Source organism: Nerophis lumbriciformis, linkage group LG08 (genome assembly GCF_033978685.3).
Source record: "Nerophis lumbriciformis linkage group LG08, RoL_Nlum_v2.1, whole genome shotgun sequence".
Lineage (NCBI taxonomy): Eukaryota > Metazoa > Chordata > Actinopteri > Syngnathiformes > Syngnathidae > Nerophis > Nerophis lumbriciformis.
Genome location: NC_084555.2, coordinates 40,936,648 through 40,954,808, shown reverse-complemented (window position 1 = coordinate 40,954,808; position 18,161 = coordinate 40,936,648). Strand labels below are relative to the sequence as shown.

Below are 18,161 nucleotides of genomic sequence, written 5' to 3'. Positions count from 1 at the left end.
ATACTACCCCCTATGGGCCAAAACTGGTATTGCGTTATTCGTTATTTGTCTTTTAAGGAATATGCCAAATGGGGTAGTACTGTAGTAGGAATTGCAGTAATTAGAAAACAAATTAAACCGATTTTTTTTACTAATATCCATCCATCTTCTACCGCTTGTCCTTTTATTCATCCAATTAAAATTCAATTGTCATTTGAGGACCCTTCAAATAATCGGGGGCAGTGGGCGTGACTAGGAAAATCAGCATTAAACGGAAGTGGATAATGTTGAGGATCACTCATCTGATTGGACGCTTTTGTTATTTCAAATAGAGGTGTCCCTCTCCTTTTTTGTCACCAAGGAACCCCACGTGGAGCAGTCATGTTACAGTGCAGTATTGTGGCCCTTTCTGTGTGGACTTGGAGAAGAATGGGGGACATGGTGTGTGGCAAATAAGGCACCTAGGAAAGATGGCACAGGCTCCTCAGGGGCATGAGAAGCCCAGCTGGACTAGAGAAGAGCTGAGCTGCCTCCTGGTCGGAGATGGAGCTGTGGGGAAGACAAGCATGATCATCAGCTACATCTTCAATGGATACAACAGCGAGTACAGGCAGACTGCTTTTGACGTGTTTACAGGTACGACACGTTGTTTTAAAATTAGTACCACTATTGCTCAATTTTGAGTTTTGTTTCTGATTAATTACCAGGATTGGTTCATGTGAATGGAGTCCAAACACGGCTCAAACTTATAGATACAGCTGGACAGGTAAATATCTCATAAATCCAAGATGCAATTTATGTTCTATTTATATATTATTTATCATTGGCATCAGGAGGAGTTTGGGCATCTTCGCTCCTTGTGCTACGCCCATGTGGACGTCTTCATCCTGTGCTTCAGCCTCGTCAATCCTGTCTCTTTTGACAACGTCACGTCCAAGTGGATCCCGCAGATCCGTGCAGGGAACTCGACCTCTCCCATTATTCTGGTGGGGACCCAGTCTGACCTTCGCCACAATGTGGACGTCCTCATTCATTTGAACCAACTCCGCGCTAAACCAGTGGGCCAAAGCGAGGTCAAGAGGTTGGCACGCCGCATCCGAGCTCATGACTACATGGAGTGTTCAGCTCTGACCCAGCACCACCTCAAAGATGTGTTTGACTGTGCCATCTTTGCTGCCATCAAGCAAAAACACAATAGTGCAAAAAGCCAAAAGCTGAGTTTGAAACGCTGTTTTAAGACTTTTTGTGAATGTGGATGGAGGAAACTGTTCCAATTAATGTGAGGCGATTGTTTTTCATACATTATGTTTACCTTAATTTCTCTTTCTGGTTTTCCTAAAACTCTGGTTTTGTTTGTTGTTATCTGTGTTTGTGTGTGTGTTTGTGCCAAACTCTGTAATAAATGCACTACAGAGCAGATTATGTTCCATCCAAATTGTGCTTCCTGGCTTTAATTTTACTTGTAAACAATGTGGTGGAAGTTAGTGTCAGCGAAGAAATTGGAGGGAAAACAGCAGCAAGGGTTTTTTGGAACAAATGGTCACCTGCTGATTCTTTGAAGTGCTAGTTTACAAGACAAAAGCCATTTAAAGCCATCCTCAGCTTGAAAGATTATGTCAGGACCCCAATCACATTTCACCCTTTGCAGGCTACTTACTCACTGAAAATATTGCATTTTGTAACTTTTTCACAATTTCTGTCATTTAATTAATGGTATATCAGATTTTTTTTTTTTTATGTTATTACATATTTCAAATATTCCAAAGGTAAAGTCAATTACATACAATTTTATAAAATAAATGTTTCATTCGTTGCTTTACATTGCTCTCCTTTTTTTGGTACAAAAAGCAACTGCTAAATTATTAAATATGGTTCCTTGTCCTATAAACCAGCTACTACAATATATATTATCTTCATTGATAGTTAAATTAAACAGCATTTTGTTGAATTGTAAAAGCGCTTGCCAGCTATTGTTACAATTTGTTACAAGTTCATACATTCACAGAGCTTGTTCAAAGAACGTTAGTGTAAGTAAGTAACATTTATTTATACAGCGCCTTTCACAGACAAAAATAGATTAGTATTTCTATGAACGACATGCATCTTTTTTAATTTTCCTGAGTGAACTCTCCTGAAGGAATCAATAAAGTACTATCTATCTATCTATCTATCTATCTATCTATCTATCTATCTATCTATCTATCTCAAAAATTGGAAATATTTGAAACGTTAATTTATTTCAGTAGTTCAATTAAAACAGTGAAACTTGTATTTCATAGATGCACTACACACTGACTGAAATATTTCAAGAATATATTTATTATATTAAGACTTTTGATGGTCATAGCCTACAACTAATAAATACACTGTATTAGTTCCTCATACCGTTTGAAAAAATGTCAAAAACTGCAATATTGTGAATTACTGTACTGTTTCATGTTCAAAACACTAAATCAACGTAAAAAACCCAAAACATTCTGACCCTTTAACTGGTCTTTTAATCTGAAATCAAATATTTTGCACAATATTCTAATTCATTGAGATGCACCCGTATGTATGCCTACAGTAAATTCAACTTGATAATGTTGTTTACTTCTCTGTGGTATTTCACTTGATTTACAGCAGACTAAAACAAAAATACATATTTAAATTTTGCAACTTAAATCCACCACTCTATCTGATGCTGGAATATTTACCTGTGTATATTATATCAACTTGCTTTTTAAATTTTTTTTTTTTTTTTTTTAAATAATATATATTCTATTTTAAACACGTAAATTGTAATGAGATGTATCAAAGCTCAATTATATCTATACATTTAAAATTATACTTGAATAAATTAGAATATTACAAATATTACCTACAATTCAAACTAAGTAGCCGGTACTTCATTCCATTATTGCTTGTTGTTTGCATGATGCCTTTTGTTCTTTGGGCCATGGCCGCTATTTTCCCTTAAAGAACTACGTTTCCCATAATGCAACAGAGCCCAGCCTTTTTCACCCTGTGAGTGGAAATAATCTGATCAGCTGATCTGACCTGGCAACAAAATAACGTAGCGAGAGAGGTCTGCTTGGGAGGGGACTCAAGAACAAAAACAATGACACTGCTCGAACCGATTAAACAAACAAGGTACACTTTTAAGGACTTTTAAAGCTCTGTTGCAGAGATTCTCTGCCCGGTTTTTAGTGTCAGCGGCAATCTGAGTTTGTTTTTTTTTACATCGACTGACTGCAGCTTTGTTGATGTTTTGACTGCATGCTGCTACTCATTTGGGTGCTAATGAGCTGTTTGGTCAGAAAAATATTATTTAGGAAAAGCTGAAAGAGTTCGCAGGCAACCGCTAGCTTTAAACTAAGCATTCTTTGTTTGAATGCCAAATATTATCAGTCGTGTTAGCCGTCGAGCTATTACGATTAAGGGCCAGTTTGCTAGCTAGCTTGTTGTTAGCATTATTTGCACATTCATCGTTCGTCGTCTCGGTTGCCAGTGATTTAACACACATTCTATATTTCTTAATATTTTTCGTCAGTGTAATGTGTGTGTATTGTATTAATTTCTAACTTTTCGGTACACGCAAACTGACAGTTGACTATGCTATTGGTGTACATGTATGTTGACACACTGATAGCAAATCGTTACTGAATGTTACTATTCATGTGGTTTTATATGCTTGAAATGTACGCCAATTAAATGATTTGATTTCATGTTTACACATCAACCAGCAATCCTGTCACAATGCACATAATTTAAGTTGTCCAGCTATTCAGGCAGTATTATTAAATATTTTGCATTGGAAGCTCTGTTGAAAATTGCTGGCACTACAGAGAAAGCGTTTCCATTCAGTTCTATATTTAAGTGACAGAAACGATGAGTGGGTATGGCTCATCTTCAGAAAAGGGAGTCAATACAAGTCTGACATGTCAAGAATGTTATACCTGTGGTGGCTCTGAAGAAGCTGTCTTTGAATGTGAAGAGTGTAAGACATTGCAGTGTGCTTGCTGTGACCTGGAACTTCACAGTCAGGAGCGACTCGAGAACCACCAGCGGCTCAGGATAAACCCAGGTCACGTCCCTTACTGTGACAACTGCAAAGGGCGTGACAATGGCAAGTGTAACAGGTCCGTGGTACGCTGCCAGAACTGCAAAGTCAACTTGTGCCAAGAGTGTCAAAAACGCACACACAGTGGAGGAAATAAGAAGAAACACCAGCTCACGCCATATCTTCCGTCACCAAAACAAGCCGAGGTCAAATCTGTACAAGCTCCTGTTCAACCTGCCGCCCGAAAAGTTGATGAGACTGAGTCACGCAGGACAAAACTGTTGGGGAATGTGTCCAGTTTCCTTCTGGTTGATGAAAACGAGGAAATGCAGGTAGGCTATGCAAAAGCCACACATCAAGAAGGTTGAGTAAAGTCTTGTCTAATATGGTTGTCATTTTTCTGTCTCAGATAAAAGATGAAACTGTATTTGTGAAGAAGCTAACATGTTCGCCCAGCCAGCTCCTGAAGGTGGTGTCCATCTTTGGTAACACCGGAGAGGGAAAATCTCACACCCTCAACCACACCTTCTTCATGGGCAGGGAGGTGTTCAAGACGTCCCCCACACAAGAGTCCTGCACGGTTGGTGTATGGGCTGCTTTCGACCCTTTCCATAATGTGGTGGTCATCGATACCGAGGGGCTCCTGGGAAACAGTTCCAAACAGGGTCACAGGACCCGTCTCTTGCTAAAGGTGCTCGCCATTTCAGACCTCATCATATACCGCACTCATGCGGACCGCCTCCATGATGACCTTTTCAAATTTCTTGGGGACGCCTCTGAGGCCTACTTGAAGCATTTCACCAAGGAACTGAAGGCTACCACGGCCCGTTGTGGTCTGGACGTTCCTCTCTCCACTTTGGGCCCTGCTGTGGTTATCTTCCATGAAACTGTCCATACTAAACTACTTGGTACAGGTATGAATTTTTGTATCATCCTAATCTCCTCTGTTATCTCATTTTATCAACAATTAGGGGTCAATACGTGTGTCTCCATCATCATCAGCTACTTCGAAGTGTATGAATACAGGCAACAGGTTTTTTTCTTTAAAAGACTGTGAAGGAAACAAGTGTTATGTATAGAAACACTTATTGGGAAGAAAGACGTGCATTATACAGAGAAACACGACTGCTCCATGAATAGAATGGTAAATGTGCATTTTGCATAGCACCCACACTTTTTTTTGGAACCCATTGTAACACTTGTGTGTTATTTTGTTCCTATGTAAAGCTAAAATTATGTGTTAAACCCCAAAATAGATTGTGACATTTTGGATGCCAGGGGCCAATTTGATACATTTTGTGCATTAAGGATGCTAAAACCAAACCAATGTTGGTCAATATATGCTAAGATAGCTGAATATATTGTTCACATTTTAACTTTGTGTGATGGCCAGGTCAGTTAGTTTAATGTATTATAGTATATCACATTAATAAATTATTTTGTTTTTAGAATATGCAGAGGGCCATTAAAAATGAGCTCCAGGTCAAAAAGGGGCCCCCGGTCCACGCTCTGCTGTAACATTTGTCCTCAATAATAGTAATAATCTAATAGATGTTGTACCTCAGTTAGTCGTAGGGTACGGGACATCAACCCCTTGAACAAATGAATGCCTCTCCAAAATTATACCTTTTTTCCCTTCAGGATATGGCTTCTACCTTATTAAAGTTCCCTGAATATATCCAGTGGATTGATTACCATGTTGGATAGCTACAGTAAATCCTGTGTTTGTATTCGGTTATTGTGAGGAAAAAGGAAAGGAACAACATTCTGTTGTAACTTTGAAGCAACAAGTGTTGGTCAGCCATTCAGCGAACATCTATTTCCACCCTTTTTCTTACTGTAGAATTTGTACAAATAAATGCCTCCTTTCATAAAGTTGCACCCTTCAAATAAATGCTTAGTGTACAGTTAATAGTCCACCTAGTACTGTGCTAATGAAGTGAAGACGTGTGGTCAGTGTAGGCAGGTGAGGTAGAGCCTCAGTAATCATGATGAAAGCAAGTTAAAAACATATAAAATAAATACTAATATTTGTCTATTAAACTGTGTAATAAATGTGTTTTATGTATGGTCACAATATTTTTTTTAAACATTTTCTTAGAAAAAAAACAATACTGCACATTTCTTAACCTGATAAGAGGCCACTTGCTATAGGGTTTCCTCGGTGCTTAGTACACAAGAGAACCTACTAGTTTTAGGTCCTGCTTGTGCCTTCGGGAGAGTGTTAGATAGCCTGCTGGTCACTAAACATTACATGAATACATGTATTTAGCGGAGTGCATCAAATACAGCCGTAAAATATCCCCAAAATTATACTTTAACCAACTAAAAGCATGTTTTATGTACGTTAATGAACTGAAGTATGTTTGGAATTGTATTAAGACTTATTTTGGATTATTTCGTCAAAAAATGACGTCAGAACAACTGCAATAGTATGCTTCGGGGTACAGTCGCACACCTCCTTAGTGTCCAAACGTGGCACCTGTTGTTTAGTTGGCCATACTCTCTTTATGTACGGCTACGAGCAGGTGAGCAGGTGCTACCATCTCTTTTCAGAGCGGAAGCTATTTTTTTTTTTATTAGAAACAAGTTTCTAAGATTTTTCAATGAATTAAATAATATGGCTGCAATTATGGAAGATTATATACCCACGGTCAAAAAACTCTCCAAACTAGACTTTCAGACAAAACAGAAGGTAATCATATTTTGTTAAAACAAAGTACATTTTAGTGGAGAAGGATAGGAATATGTACTTCAGATACAGATAAAATGTAAGACATCAAATGTTTTTTAATTTTATAAATGTAAATACATGGGACTAGAAATTGTTTGAAAACTAAAGTTTTATTTCAGTGAATTATTCTCTTCTATATTTGGTATCATCTTAATGAGCAACCTGTATTAACATTGATTAGAGAATGTGAATATAAAGCTATGAAAAACTCCAAAGACATCAGTAGGGTGAACTTGACTGCACATCACCGTTTTCCACAGATACTGCACCAAATGCACCAACTTCATGTTTTCCCCTTACTCATATCCTGGAGCCTTCAATGCCCTTAATGTACAAAACAGGACATACAAATATAATTTGGCTCCTATATCTAGAATGCTCTTCAGGCCAATCAAATTGTACCGTTTGATTGATACCCACATCACCTCTGGTAAATGTTGGATTTTGCTCATTAGACTATCTATGCAGACATTGTAGTAAAAGTTTCAGAACTCTTGGTTTGAAAAAGCCTGGAACTTTACAGATGATCCAAGCCTCCATTCAAAAAAATAATTGAGTGATCCAACATTACCTTAAAACTGTGCAACGTTTAAAAGGTTTGTGTTTGATCTTCACCTTATTTTTGGAAACGCTGATGATGCACCAACAATGAGATCTCCAGTAAAATGTGATTACTGAACTATTGGAAATCTTTTCAATTTGTTTTTTGTTTTAGATAAGTCACACGAATCACTAGACCGGCTGCTGTCGGAGCGTTTCAAAAAGGTTTCCCGTTTCCCAGAGGCTTTCAGTTCTGTACAGTACTGGGGCACACAGACATTAATCCCGCCCACTGACTTCTGCGGCCTGCGGAATAAACTGGAACAGCTCCTGGACAACAACGCCACACGTTCTCCTCGCACCCCTGTGGTTATCTTTAAAGCCCTGCTGGTAGGACAACATTGAATAAATACAAAACTGAGCCACGAATACTACACCAGTTTTCTGTAACAAAGTAACACATTTGAATAATTGTATATTGTATTGTGACGTTTTTATTTCTTATAGGCGTTAAGTGAACGCTTCAGTGGGGAAATTGGAGATGAGCTGTTGGCTCACAGTTGTTTTTTTCCCGATGAGTACTTCACTTGCTCCAGCTTGTGCCTCAGTTGTGGGTCAGTGTTTGCTAAAGTCCATTGCCATCACTTCTTGCAGTGTCCTGCTGTCAGTGCTTGTTTAACATTCTGACCCGTGCTAATCTAATCGTAGATCTGGTTGCAAGAACAGTATGAACCACCTCGGAGAAGGAGTCTGCCATGAGGCAAAACATCGTTGCCGCTATTCTGCTCAGTATGATAATCGTATTTACACCTGCAAGGTTAGTACAGTAACTCATTATTTTTTATCTGGTGGTGATCATCAGTTGACCACACTTGGATATGGACAAAAGTATTGACACACCTGACCATTTCATCTGCCCTTTACAGCAAGAAATTCCCCTTTTTCGCTGAGAAGGTTTTCTATATAATTATGGAGTATGTGAACATTTTGTGAATATCTGTGATGGCTCTCGAGTTCTTCAACACTAAACTTATCCAAGCATGCCTTCATGGTTATGCTTTGTGCGCTGAGGTCAGGCCATTCTGGAACAGGATAACTTTCCCCACAAATTTTGACACATAAAATTGTCCAAAATGTCTTCATAGGATGACATTTTCAAGGTTTCCCCTAAACTGCCAAGATGCCTTTGGCTGTGGGGGCGTGGTTATAGGCGTGGTCACCATGACACCAAGGGCGGGCTCACATGACGAAAGTGTTTGCACGGGAGGTAAACCTGTTGTAAGTGTGCCGTTTGTTATCATAAGTTTGGTCATAAAAGTAAAAAATAGCATCAGACCTTGTGTGATTTCTTCTGGGGGCAGCAACAATATAATATATTATTTTGATTTGGTTTCAAGTAAAAAAAAAAAAAACACCCCTATTTTTAAGGTGTGGAAGTGATGAAAATGTTGTGAAGGCGCGCCACATTCAATTATATGAAGGGAAAACACTGATTTTACCACAATAGGGTGTCAAAATACTTTTTTCTATTTACTGTAATGTGTGTATCCCTGTGATTATGTTTAGACACTCCAAAGTACTTGTTTTGTTGTCATCTTAGGCTTGTTATGAAGGGGGAAAGGAAGTGATTGTCATTCCAAAGACTTCAGCCTCCTCAGACTCTCCTTGGATGGGCCTCGCCAAATACGCATGGTCTGGGTGAGCACCGACAGCGTCAGAGTTAAACAAACTTGGGTCAAGGCTTATGTTAAATTCATGCTGCCTTATTTTCACTCTTGTTTCAGTGACCTTAAAGCATGTTTTTCCACAAACACACAGAGAGCTCAATGACCTTTTGCTCACAGGTCACATTTCTAACCATTATGTGTACGGCACATAATCAGATTTGTCGATAGTGTACCGATTTCCCACACAGCACACATTAAACAATAGGAACATGGAGTGTAACTGCCTCGCCCTCATGCGTCTTCTCTGCAAACAAATACAGTGCATCTTTTGGCTAGCGGAAGTCATGGCAAGCGACAGTGCCAAGGACAAGCCAGAGCTTGAAAACCCTCTGTAGTTGTTAAAGTTTCCTTTAACTTGTCTGTATGGTATACTGATCATATATTGGCCCTAGTGTTTGAATGTGAGTGTGAATGTTGTCTATCTGTGTTGGCCCTGCAATGGCGTGGCTACTTGTCCAAGGTGTACCCCGCCTTTCGCCCGAGTGCACCTGGTATAGGCTCCAGCACCCTCGCGACCCCGAGAGGGACAAGCAGTAGAAAGTGGATGGATGGATGATCAACATTTAAAAATATATATATTTATCGGACAATTACCTGCTGCAAATGTGCTTTTTTTAAACGTTTTGTTTAAAAAAAACATTAAACATGTTTACACAAAACCTAAGCAGTTTTATGTTTTGTGATTTGTTTCCTTACGATATCGAAAATGAATAGAAATGTGACTTTAAAAATTAGGTATGTAACAAAACCGTAAAATATGGCGTACCCTTACATTCCCACTAACCAATTAATGCTTTGTCCTGTTATGTTGCACACAGATATGTTATCGAATGTCCCAAATGTGGAGTGATCTATCGGAGCCGTCAGTATTGGTATGGAAACCAAGAACCTGTGGATACAGTGGTCCGCACCGAGATCCAGCATGTTTGGCCAGGGGTAAGAAGCAATGTTACAGTCTGATATCCTGCATATACCTCATATTTTAGCCTGCGCTGCAGTAGGCTTTGTGTTTGAATCAAATGACAAGTGGCCTAGTGGTTAGAGTGTCCGTCCTGAGATCGGTAGGTTGTGAGTTCAAACCCCGGCCGAGTCATACCAAAGACTATAAAAATGGGACCCATTACCTCCCTGCTTGGCACTCAGCATCAAGGGTTGGAATTGGGGGTTAAATCACCAAAATGATTCCCGGGCGCGGCCACCGCTGCTGCCCACTGCTCCCCTCACCTCCCAGGGGGTGATCAAGGGTGATGGGTCAAATGCAGAGAATAATTTCGCCACACCTAGTGTGTGTGTGACAATCATTGGTACTTTAACTTTAACTTAACTTTAAGTGCATTTTCCACTAAAATGACAAGCTGCTTCATTGCAAATAGACCCTCCTTTTTTATCCTAAAGAAAAATATATAGGTAGTGTTGCAAGGTAGGTGTTATAACGTTTTCTATAGCTACATTTCTGCTAGACTATACAGCTTGATTTGGTACAGTACACCTTGATTCATTTGGTGGTGCTACTGCAGACTGGACACATGCATGAGATACACTATTTCCATGAGCTCAATAAATATTGTGACAGCAAGAACGTTTGTACCCAGCCGCTTAATTAGTCATAACCCATGGCATTTTTTAAATTTATGTTTTTATCCCGTTCTTTAGCGTCTTTAAGTAATGTACATAGCTAGAGGACTTGGTTGAAAATCTCTTCATTCTTTATACAATTGAAGCCTTGAGAACTACATTTAAAGAAAAAACAAACAAAACACATTAGCATGGTTTTAAAGCCATGCAGCAAACTTAAAGAGAAGTAATGCCAGCATACTTACAAGTGCACTGCTCAGGCAGGTGCATTTGTCATAGGTGACCTGCCAAAACTTACACAGGGAACAATTGGTTAAACCTCTAACTGCATTGTATAATAGATAGGAGCAGAGAATAAAATAACATTCATGTAACAATTATTTGTCAACCGATTAACGAGACATGGTGTCAGACATTTGTACAAATAAACACATTGTCCAAAATGGACACCCTATTTAAAATAAACATTATTTGAGGTATAATGGTATTTATTGCATACCAGTCTGCTTAGCCTGCTTCATTGTGTAGTAATACATTGTCTGTGTTGTGCAGTCTGAGGGCTTTTTAAAGGACAATAGCAATGCAGCACAGCGTCTTTTGGATGGAGTGAACTTGGTGGCCCAGTCCGTGTCAGAGCTCAGTGTCAAACCTGCCAAGGCAGTCACCTCCTGGCTGACAGATCAGATCGCCCCAGCTTATTGGAAACCCAACTCTCTTATCTTGGTAAGCGACACGTAACAGCCCCGCCCCCTACCACACGACATCGCCAGCCTTAGTCCACACTTCTTCATATCCAGGGGGATGTTTACAATCTCTGGTGCTCCTTGCCTGTTACACAATATTTATGTGCTGCACACAAGATAACATGTGAACATTATGTTCCCCTTACCCAATCGAGCTTGGTCAATAACATGTTTTTTGGCTCCCACAAGATGTGCCATAAGTGTCGAGTGAGCTTCCAGGAGAACGACACCAAGCATCACTGCCGTGCCTGTGGGGAGGGCTTCTGTGATGGCTGCTCTTCCAATGCCGCACCTGTTCCCGAACGAGGCTGGGGTCTTGCCCCTGTCAGAGTGTGCGATGTGTGCTTTGAGCAAAGAGCTTCACACACAGGTATACATCATGTATGTCACGTTGTTGCTGTCCCCTTACTGTGTTTCATTTCGGCGGTTAACGCTCAGAGTTGTTTCTTATTGCAGAGCGCGAGAAGGAGGAGGAGGAGGAGGAAGGTGGAACTCTTGCCAGAAAGGTTGGAGAGGCGGTGACTAATACCATCGGGGTTGTAGTGACCGCAATTGACATCCCTCTGGGTGAGTGTTGCCCAAAGCAAAACCTAAAGAGGATTGTTGTGTAACAGGAGTAAGTGAAACTTTGGCTTATGAATGCATTGCCCTCTGGTGGCAGAGGCGTATCATCTTTACTCTACTAAAGTGCTGAGTTCCATTTGACACTAGTGTTCTGCTTAATAAAAAATATACTATAGATTATTATTACTTGGACTTTTTTATTGCATTGTCAATTCTTCTGATGTCAAATGTCATCACTTATAATGTCACTCAAGTCATTAGTTTACAAACCCTGGCTAACACATAAAACATTTGATGGTAGCTCAATGGGATCTGTGCGCAAGCTCTGCTGTTTAACATTCAGCTCTGTCATTTATTGCACAGTGTTATTGCACTCGAGAGATGCAGCAGATGTCCAGTTGCTCAGATAATTTTGTTTTAAGGTCCCATATTTCAAACTCACTCTTGTTGTACATAATTTAAAAGTTATTGCTAATGGTTGTTTTAAGTCTTCTTGCATATTACTTAAGGTGTCTTTATCTAGTCATCATTCACTAAACACACATTATCAGTGAATGAAACCTGTTTGTGAAAAACTCATTAAGTACATTGTACAATCTAATGGGACTCAATCGCATTTTTTGTGAGCTACAAAATACTGAAAACACCTCTCTTATTGATCTAATGCCCCAATCACCATAATAATTTATTGTTAAAGCGTGTCAATGAAAATGGAGTATCCCCGTTGACTGCGTGGGTTCCCTCAGGGTACTTCGGCTTCCTCCCACCTCCAAAGACGTACACCTGGGGTTGATTGGCATCACTAAATTGGCCCTAGTGTGTGAATGGGAGTGTGAATGTTGTCGGTCTATCTGTGTAGACCCTGCTATGAGGTGGAGACTTGTCCAGGCTGTACCCCGCCTACTGCCCGAATACAGCTGGGATAGGCTCCAGCCATCCCCGCGGCCCCAAACCCCAAGCGGGATAAGCGGTAGACAATGGATAGATAGATATCTTTGTAAAGGCAGAACCTTTATTTCAGTTGTTATATTAAATCTCAAATTGCATTGTGCAGGTGTACCTAACTGAGTTTCAGGTATGTGTATGTTAGATCCCCAAGAAGAAGTGATGGCTAAATACTTTTTATTTAGTGTTTGTGCATTTTTTTGCGGAAGTGAAGATAGAAGACCAACAAACGACATGAAAGTTGTAGTCAGATTATGATGGAGAAATAAAAAGCTCACTGCTTGGAAGCAACTGTGAAATATAATTTCACAGTTGCATAAAGAGGACCCAGCAGGAAACAATATGGAGTCAGTTTAAGGACCCACTAAAGCAACTCTAAATGGGTTATGGTTTGATTTTTTTTTTTTTTTTTACATTTAATACACTTCCTTGTGGTCTGCATAATAAGTAATGTTGGTTATTTGGCCAAAATCATGCATAGTTTGTTTTAGCCACTTTCTAGCTGTCATTTCTGAATGCGCCGTTTCGTGGACGGTCTTATTTATGTGCCTTCGCTTTGATTGCTTATTCTCACCATCAGCCATGTTGTAGTTTTTAGCGCTTCCATATTAAGTCTACTGACATATAGTGTAAGTTAGAACTATATGCTACTTTGTATTGGAAATGGCAACAGTGGAGGATGCATGTGCCTGTACGAGCCAGTCTACCCCACAACAAGAGAATGGAGAAAAATTAGTAGCATTTTGACTACAGCGTCGGACTGCAATGGCGGACTTGTGCAAAGCTCATCGGGTAAAACTTTACCATAAATGGAGATATTCACTGATGTCACAAATGGGACAAATTTCACACGGTTTGTTTGGAAGTAATTTGAAGGAAAACAGGATTGTTTTATAAATATGTCCATGGTTTGAGTTCAGATTTCCGGGACTTCCAAATACACAAAAATAGGTACCAATAGGTAAGAAAATTTGGCTTTGCATAATAGGTCCACTTTAAGGAGAGTGGTACATTAAACACAACTATGTGCCTTACATAATCTGTTTGGGTTGTTATATCAACTAGCCTCCAGTTCAGACCTCAAAGTCACCAAATTTACTGAACCGGATTTTGTACTGTATTATAGAAAGCCAAGGTGTAGAATGATGAACTCCAATGTGACAAGAGTTTACATGGAGTTAAATATTTTGGTTTGACATGCAGCTTCTGGTGTTTTGCCATTTCCTTTAGAGGTTGCCAGCTGTCACAGATGCTACAGAGGAGCCCCCACCAGCTGAACATGCTTTATCAAGGCGAGAGAGATCATGAGAGTGTGATGCGTTTAACAAACAAGGAGTACACAATGACCGTGTATGATCGACTTCTCATAAAAACTAAAGATCCTCCACAGGAAAACCCTTATCCCCTTGATCCTAACATTTAGCCTTGAGGCCATCAATTTGCCTATGGGAGGCATTTACAAAAAGCACTTTTAACCAACAATGACAAACATTTTTAAGCAACAATGACATCACAGTATTGTTATAGTGGGGATATTTACATATATATATATATTTTTTTTTTATATATATGATTATTTTTCAATTCATTATCCCTTAACAAGCTGCACAAACAAACGCTGGACTCATGCTGCACTTTTATTAGTATGAGGGCTGACACTTTCTCCTCACTTTTCCATGTCCCCTAGCACGCTTTGCAGAGCCAACTTTCACTGGCCGGCTAGCGCTCCTCTGCTCTCAGGAGAAACAGGCAGTAGCTTGTCAGTATTAAGTGTGCCATCTTTTGATTGGATGGAAGTTTTTGTCTTTTTTATTCAATTCTAATAAAATAGTCCACTTCATCCTACCTTGAAGAATGACAGAAAGAAAATCGAAAGTTTCTTTAGAACAGAACAAGGCAATGACGAGTCAATAAATCAAATAATATTGATAATAGTAATAAATCATAGGGTGGTGTCTTTGAAATCAGAGTACATGGCCCTGAACATAGTGTGTGTGTGTGTGTGTGTGTGTGTGTGTGTGTGTGTGTGTGTGTTGAAATAAATCGTAAAAGAATCGCAATCTCAATTCGAAGCAAGAAAATTAGATTTAGATTAGACTCTACAACTTTTTTTGAGCCTAAAAATGTTGAAAACGGTTGTCAAACAATAGTGATACATTTTCAGTCCAAACGCAAAAAAAAGATAGCGTGTAATAACGGGGCACATATTCTATATTCACAGTAAATTACCCAAAATCTAGCTAATTTAATGCTGGATTTTAGACTATTTAAAATTGTTTTTGTGTGTGTCTGTTGCTTTAGAGACAGTGTATGACTCCAACCAGCGGTATGACTTTATCCGTTTTATACATACACTGTAACGCTGCACATCGATGCTATATACCACATACTACAATGTAATGACGGGTCATGTTAAAATAGCTTGGTGAGCTATAGTAACATTGTAGTCATATTTTAACAAAAACAAATATATTGAACTCACGCCCCCAGATGTCTGATAGATAGCAAAGCCCAGTATTTTACCAAGCTTCCTCAATTACTTGTTGGGTTTATTTACAGGGCTATTCCTTTAAAAGTTATTGTTTTCTTAAAAGCAGAGCAAACAAGTGAGGGTAATGATAGATGTGTCCTATGTCTGCTGCTCATAAACAGGCTCTTGGGCTGTGCTTCTCAAACTTTGTTTCACTAAGTGCAACCTCAGAAAACACCTGGCTCTCCAAGTACCACCATAATGACCAACATTAAAATACAGTGGTGTAGGAGGGCTAAGTATTCATTAAAACAAGGCAGAGGTTGTATTAACAATTATAATTAGTATTTTTGGCCACTGTAACATTGCACATAATGCACAAACATCATCAACAATGATACTCCATATACAGTACATATTCACAGACTTCTTTGGCATGCTACTAGATGGTATGCGTACCACAGTTTGAAAATACTGCTCTAGGGAAACATCCATCCATTTTCTACCGCTTGTCCCTCTCGAGTCGCGGGGGTGACTGGAGCCTATCCCAGCTTCATTCAGGCTGGGTACACCCTGGAACATACTACTCTTATAACTTATTTAAAGAGTCCATGTTGCATAATGGTGACCTTTAAGTGTTAAGTACCTCAGTCAACAATGTTTATGCTTATAATACTTCTCATATACGCATGTGCATGGTGCATTGACACCAGCTTGTGCTGTAGTCTGTAGTAGTATTCAAGTATCTACTGTATGTCGTGTGCTCCTTTAAGGCCTGGTGAAAGATGCTGCCCGTCCTGCCTACTGGGTCCCCGACCAGGACATTCTCTCTTGCCACAATTGCCAGAGCGAATTCACTGCCAAGCTGTCCAAGCACCATTGCCGTGCCTGTGGCCAAGGAGTGTGCGACGACTGCTCCCCGGAGCGTCGACCGGTGCCGTCCCGCGGCTGGGACCACTCCGTTCGTGTGTGCACCAGCTGCAACCAAAAAACAGGAGAACTTTAACAGAGACGACCTTCCTTACTCAGATTACCTCCAGACAGAACCCTCCATCGTACCTCTTAGCGGGTCTGTCTCGTATCTGTGGAAAGGAAGTAGTTAGCTATACTGTAGATACATAGAGGACACTTTAGCAAATTTGGAAGTTGAGAGTTCCTGCGGCCTTTGTAGAACAGCCAGAATATGTGAGTTTACATGACTGAGACTGTAATCTTACTAATCTGCATTTCCACTCTTTATTAGTCAATGTGGATATCTTGTTGACACAAATCCTAAGTTGTATGTTGAATAAGGCTGATGAGCTATTTTTTCTACAATGAGAAAATATTTTAAAAAAAATGTATCATTTAAAGAATGCTAGCTAGTCAAGAGCATTATTAGATTTCCGCCATTTTTCAGTATATTATTTCTCTAATGTATGTGTAAGAGCCAGGAGAAGTTTAACGAAGTCCAGGTTACATTGCATGCTGTGTTGCAACATTTGAGTTTTTGCACTAAGCTTTTTTCAGCTGTTATAGGCTGTTGCTTATCATGGCCAAAAAACAGATGTCCATATTTATCATTGGCATAAGGTTTTGGATTTTTTGGGGTGCCAAATCATTCAGGTCACTGTGTGTGTGCTGGTATGATATTTATATTTAATCATGTAATTTGTGCTTGTATGCAGATACAGTATAGAACTGTTTGCAGCTTGAAAACTGAGTGTATGTTTGACAATTGATGATAAGAGAAAAAACACTGGTATGCATGGCAGTGTGAAAGATCACTTTGGCCTTTTTTGTTTAGTGGCTAAATTAATTTACCATCTCTTTCATCAGGCAGGGTACATGTTTTATTATGACTGTTCATTGGTATTCATGCTTGATTTTTGTCTCTAATCCAGTCTTATTTATTCAATTCACTTACTCTGACAAGGTCCCATGCAGTCATAATGTTGCTTATGTTTCTTATTTTTGGGGGGTGACATTATTTACTGTAAACCATTTCAATACTTCTAAGTGACTGCACAATGTCATGTCCTTGTTTCAAATGTATGTACCCACAATAGCTATAACAGAATAGCATTTCATGCTAAGTTTGAAGGAAACATTTGTCAAGCATACAATTTATGATACAAAATTGTTTTTGTTGGTTTAGTTCTATGGTCTGGAGAAAGTGAAACGTGTGTGTGACTCTCAAAATAGATTTGCCAAAATGTTGCATAACACCTAGCCTCATCTGATAATGTTCCACGGGATTGAGTAGGAAATGTCACATTACTGGAGTGCATTCCTATTAAAAAATCGGTGCAATCTGTTGCTTCATATATCTTTTGTGGCGTTTGATAATCAGTTTCTACTGCTTTTTTACAGTAGCATCTACAACTATCCATATATTCCACTTGTTTTAGGAAATACTTTGCATTCAATCCATTGTGTGATTTCAAAAAGTATATTTCGTGTGGCAAAAGCTAAGTTGGAATGGCCTCTGTTTTTCTGTTGTGTTTTGGGCGTTGCGTGTCAAGCCACTGCAGACTAATGTGGGAGGGAAAGATAGTGTTTATGCCTTTTAGCCCTGCTGCCCTTTTTTCTCATCAGATAAAGTGAGGAAACCCATTTCCTTAGAGCTTATTGATGATGACAATAAATAATTAAAAATTATTTGGCTAAATAATTAAACACAGCTTCCGTATTGAGACTTTCTGCCACAGCGTGTGCTTGAAATGATAAAAACATAGTTTTAATCATCGAAAATAATGCTCTTTGTGTTGCTCAGTTAGTTGTGTACAAATATATAAGTGAAGGAAAACCCTTTAAAATTATTTTGACAGTTTAGCCCATAATGCCACGCCCCATCTGCATA

The 18,161-nt window shown here is 39.3% G+C and overlaps 2 protein-coding genes across 2 annotated transcripts; both read left to right on the top strand.

The window, feature by feature from the left end:
• The first annotated feature begins 296 nt into the window (after positions 1-296).
• LOC133611311 (rho-related GTP-binding protein RhoV-like) lies at positions 297-1,730 on the top strand. The gene is made up of 3 exons (XM_061968008.1): positions 297-615; positions 687-745; positions 813-1,730. Exons 1-3 carry the CDS (start codon positions 450-452, stop codon positions 1,260-1,262), a joined length of 675 nt encoding a protein of 224 aa, XP_061823992.1. The 5' UTR covers positions 297-449; the 3' UTR covers positions 1,263-1,730.
• Positions 1,731-3,007: 1,277 nt separating this feature from the next.
• LOC133611804 (zinc finger FYVE domain-containing protein 1-like) lies at positions 3,008-17,952 on the top strand. Its single transcript, XM_061968941.2, has 11 exons — positions 3,008-4,353; positions 4,431-4,935; positions 7,471-7,685; positions 7,803-7,909; positions 8,004-8,112; positions 8,896-8,993; positions 9,841-9,958; positions 11,150-11,320; positions 11,530-11,710; positions 11,797-11,907; positions 16,093-17,952. The coding sequence occupies exons 1-11, from the start codon at positions 3,850-3,852 to the stop codon at positions 16,323-16,325; spliced, it is 2,352 nt and encodes a 783-aa protein (XP_061824925.1). The 5' UTR covers positions 3,008-3,849; the 3' UTR covers positions 16,326-17,952.
• The last annotated feature ends 209 nt before the right edge of the window (positions 17,953-18,161 follow it).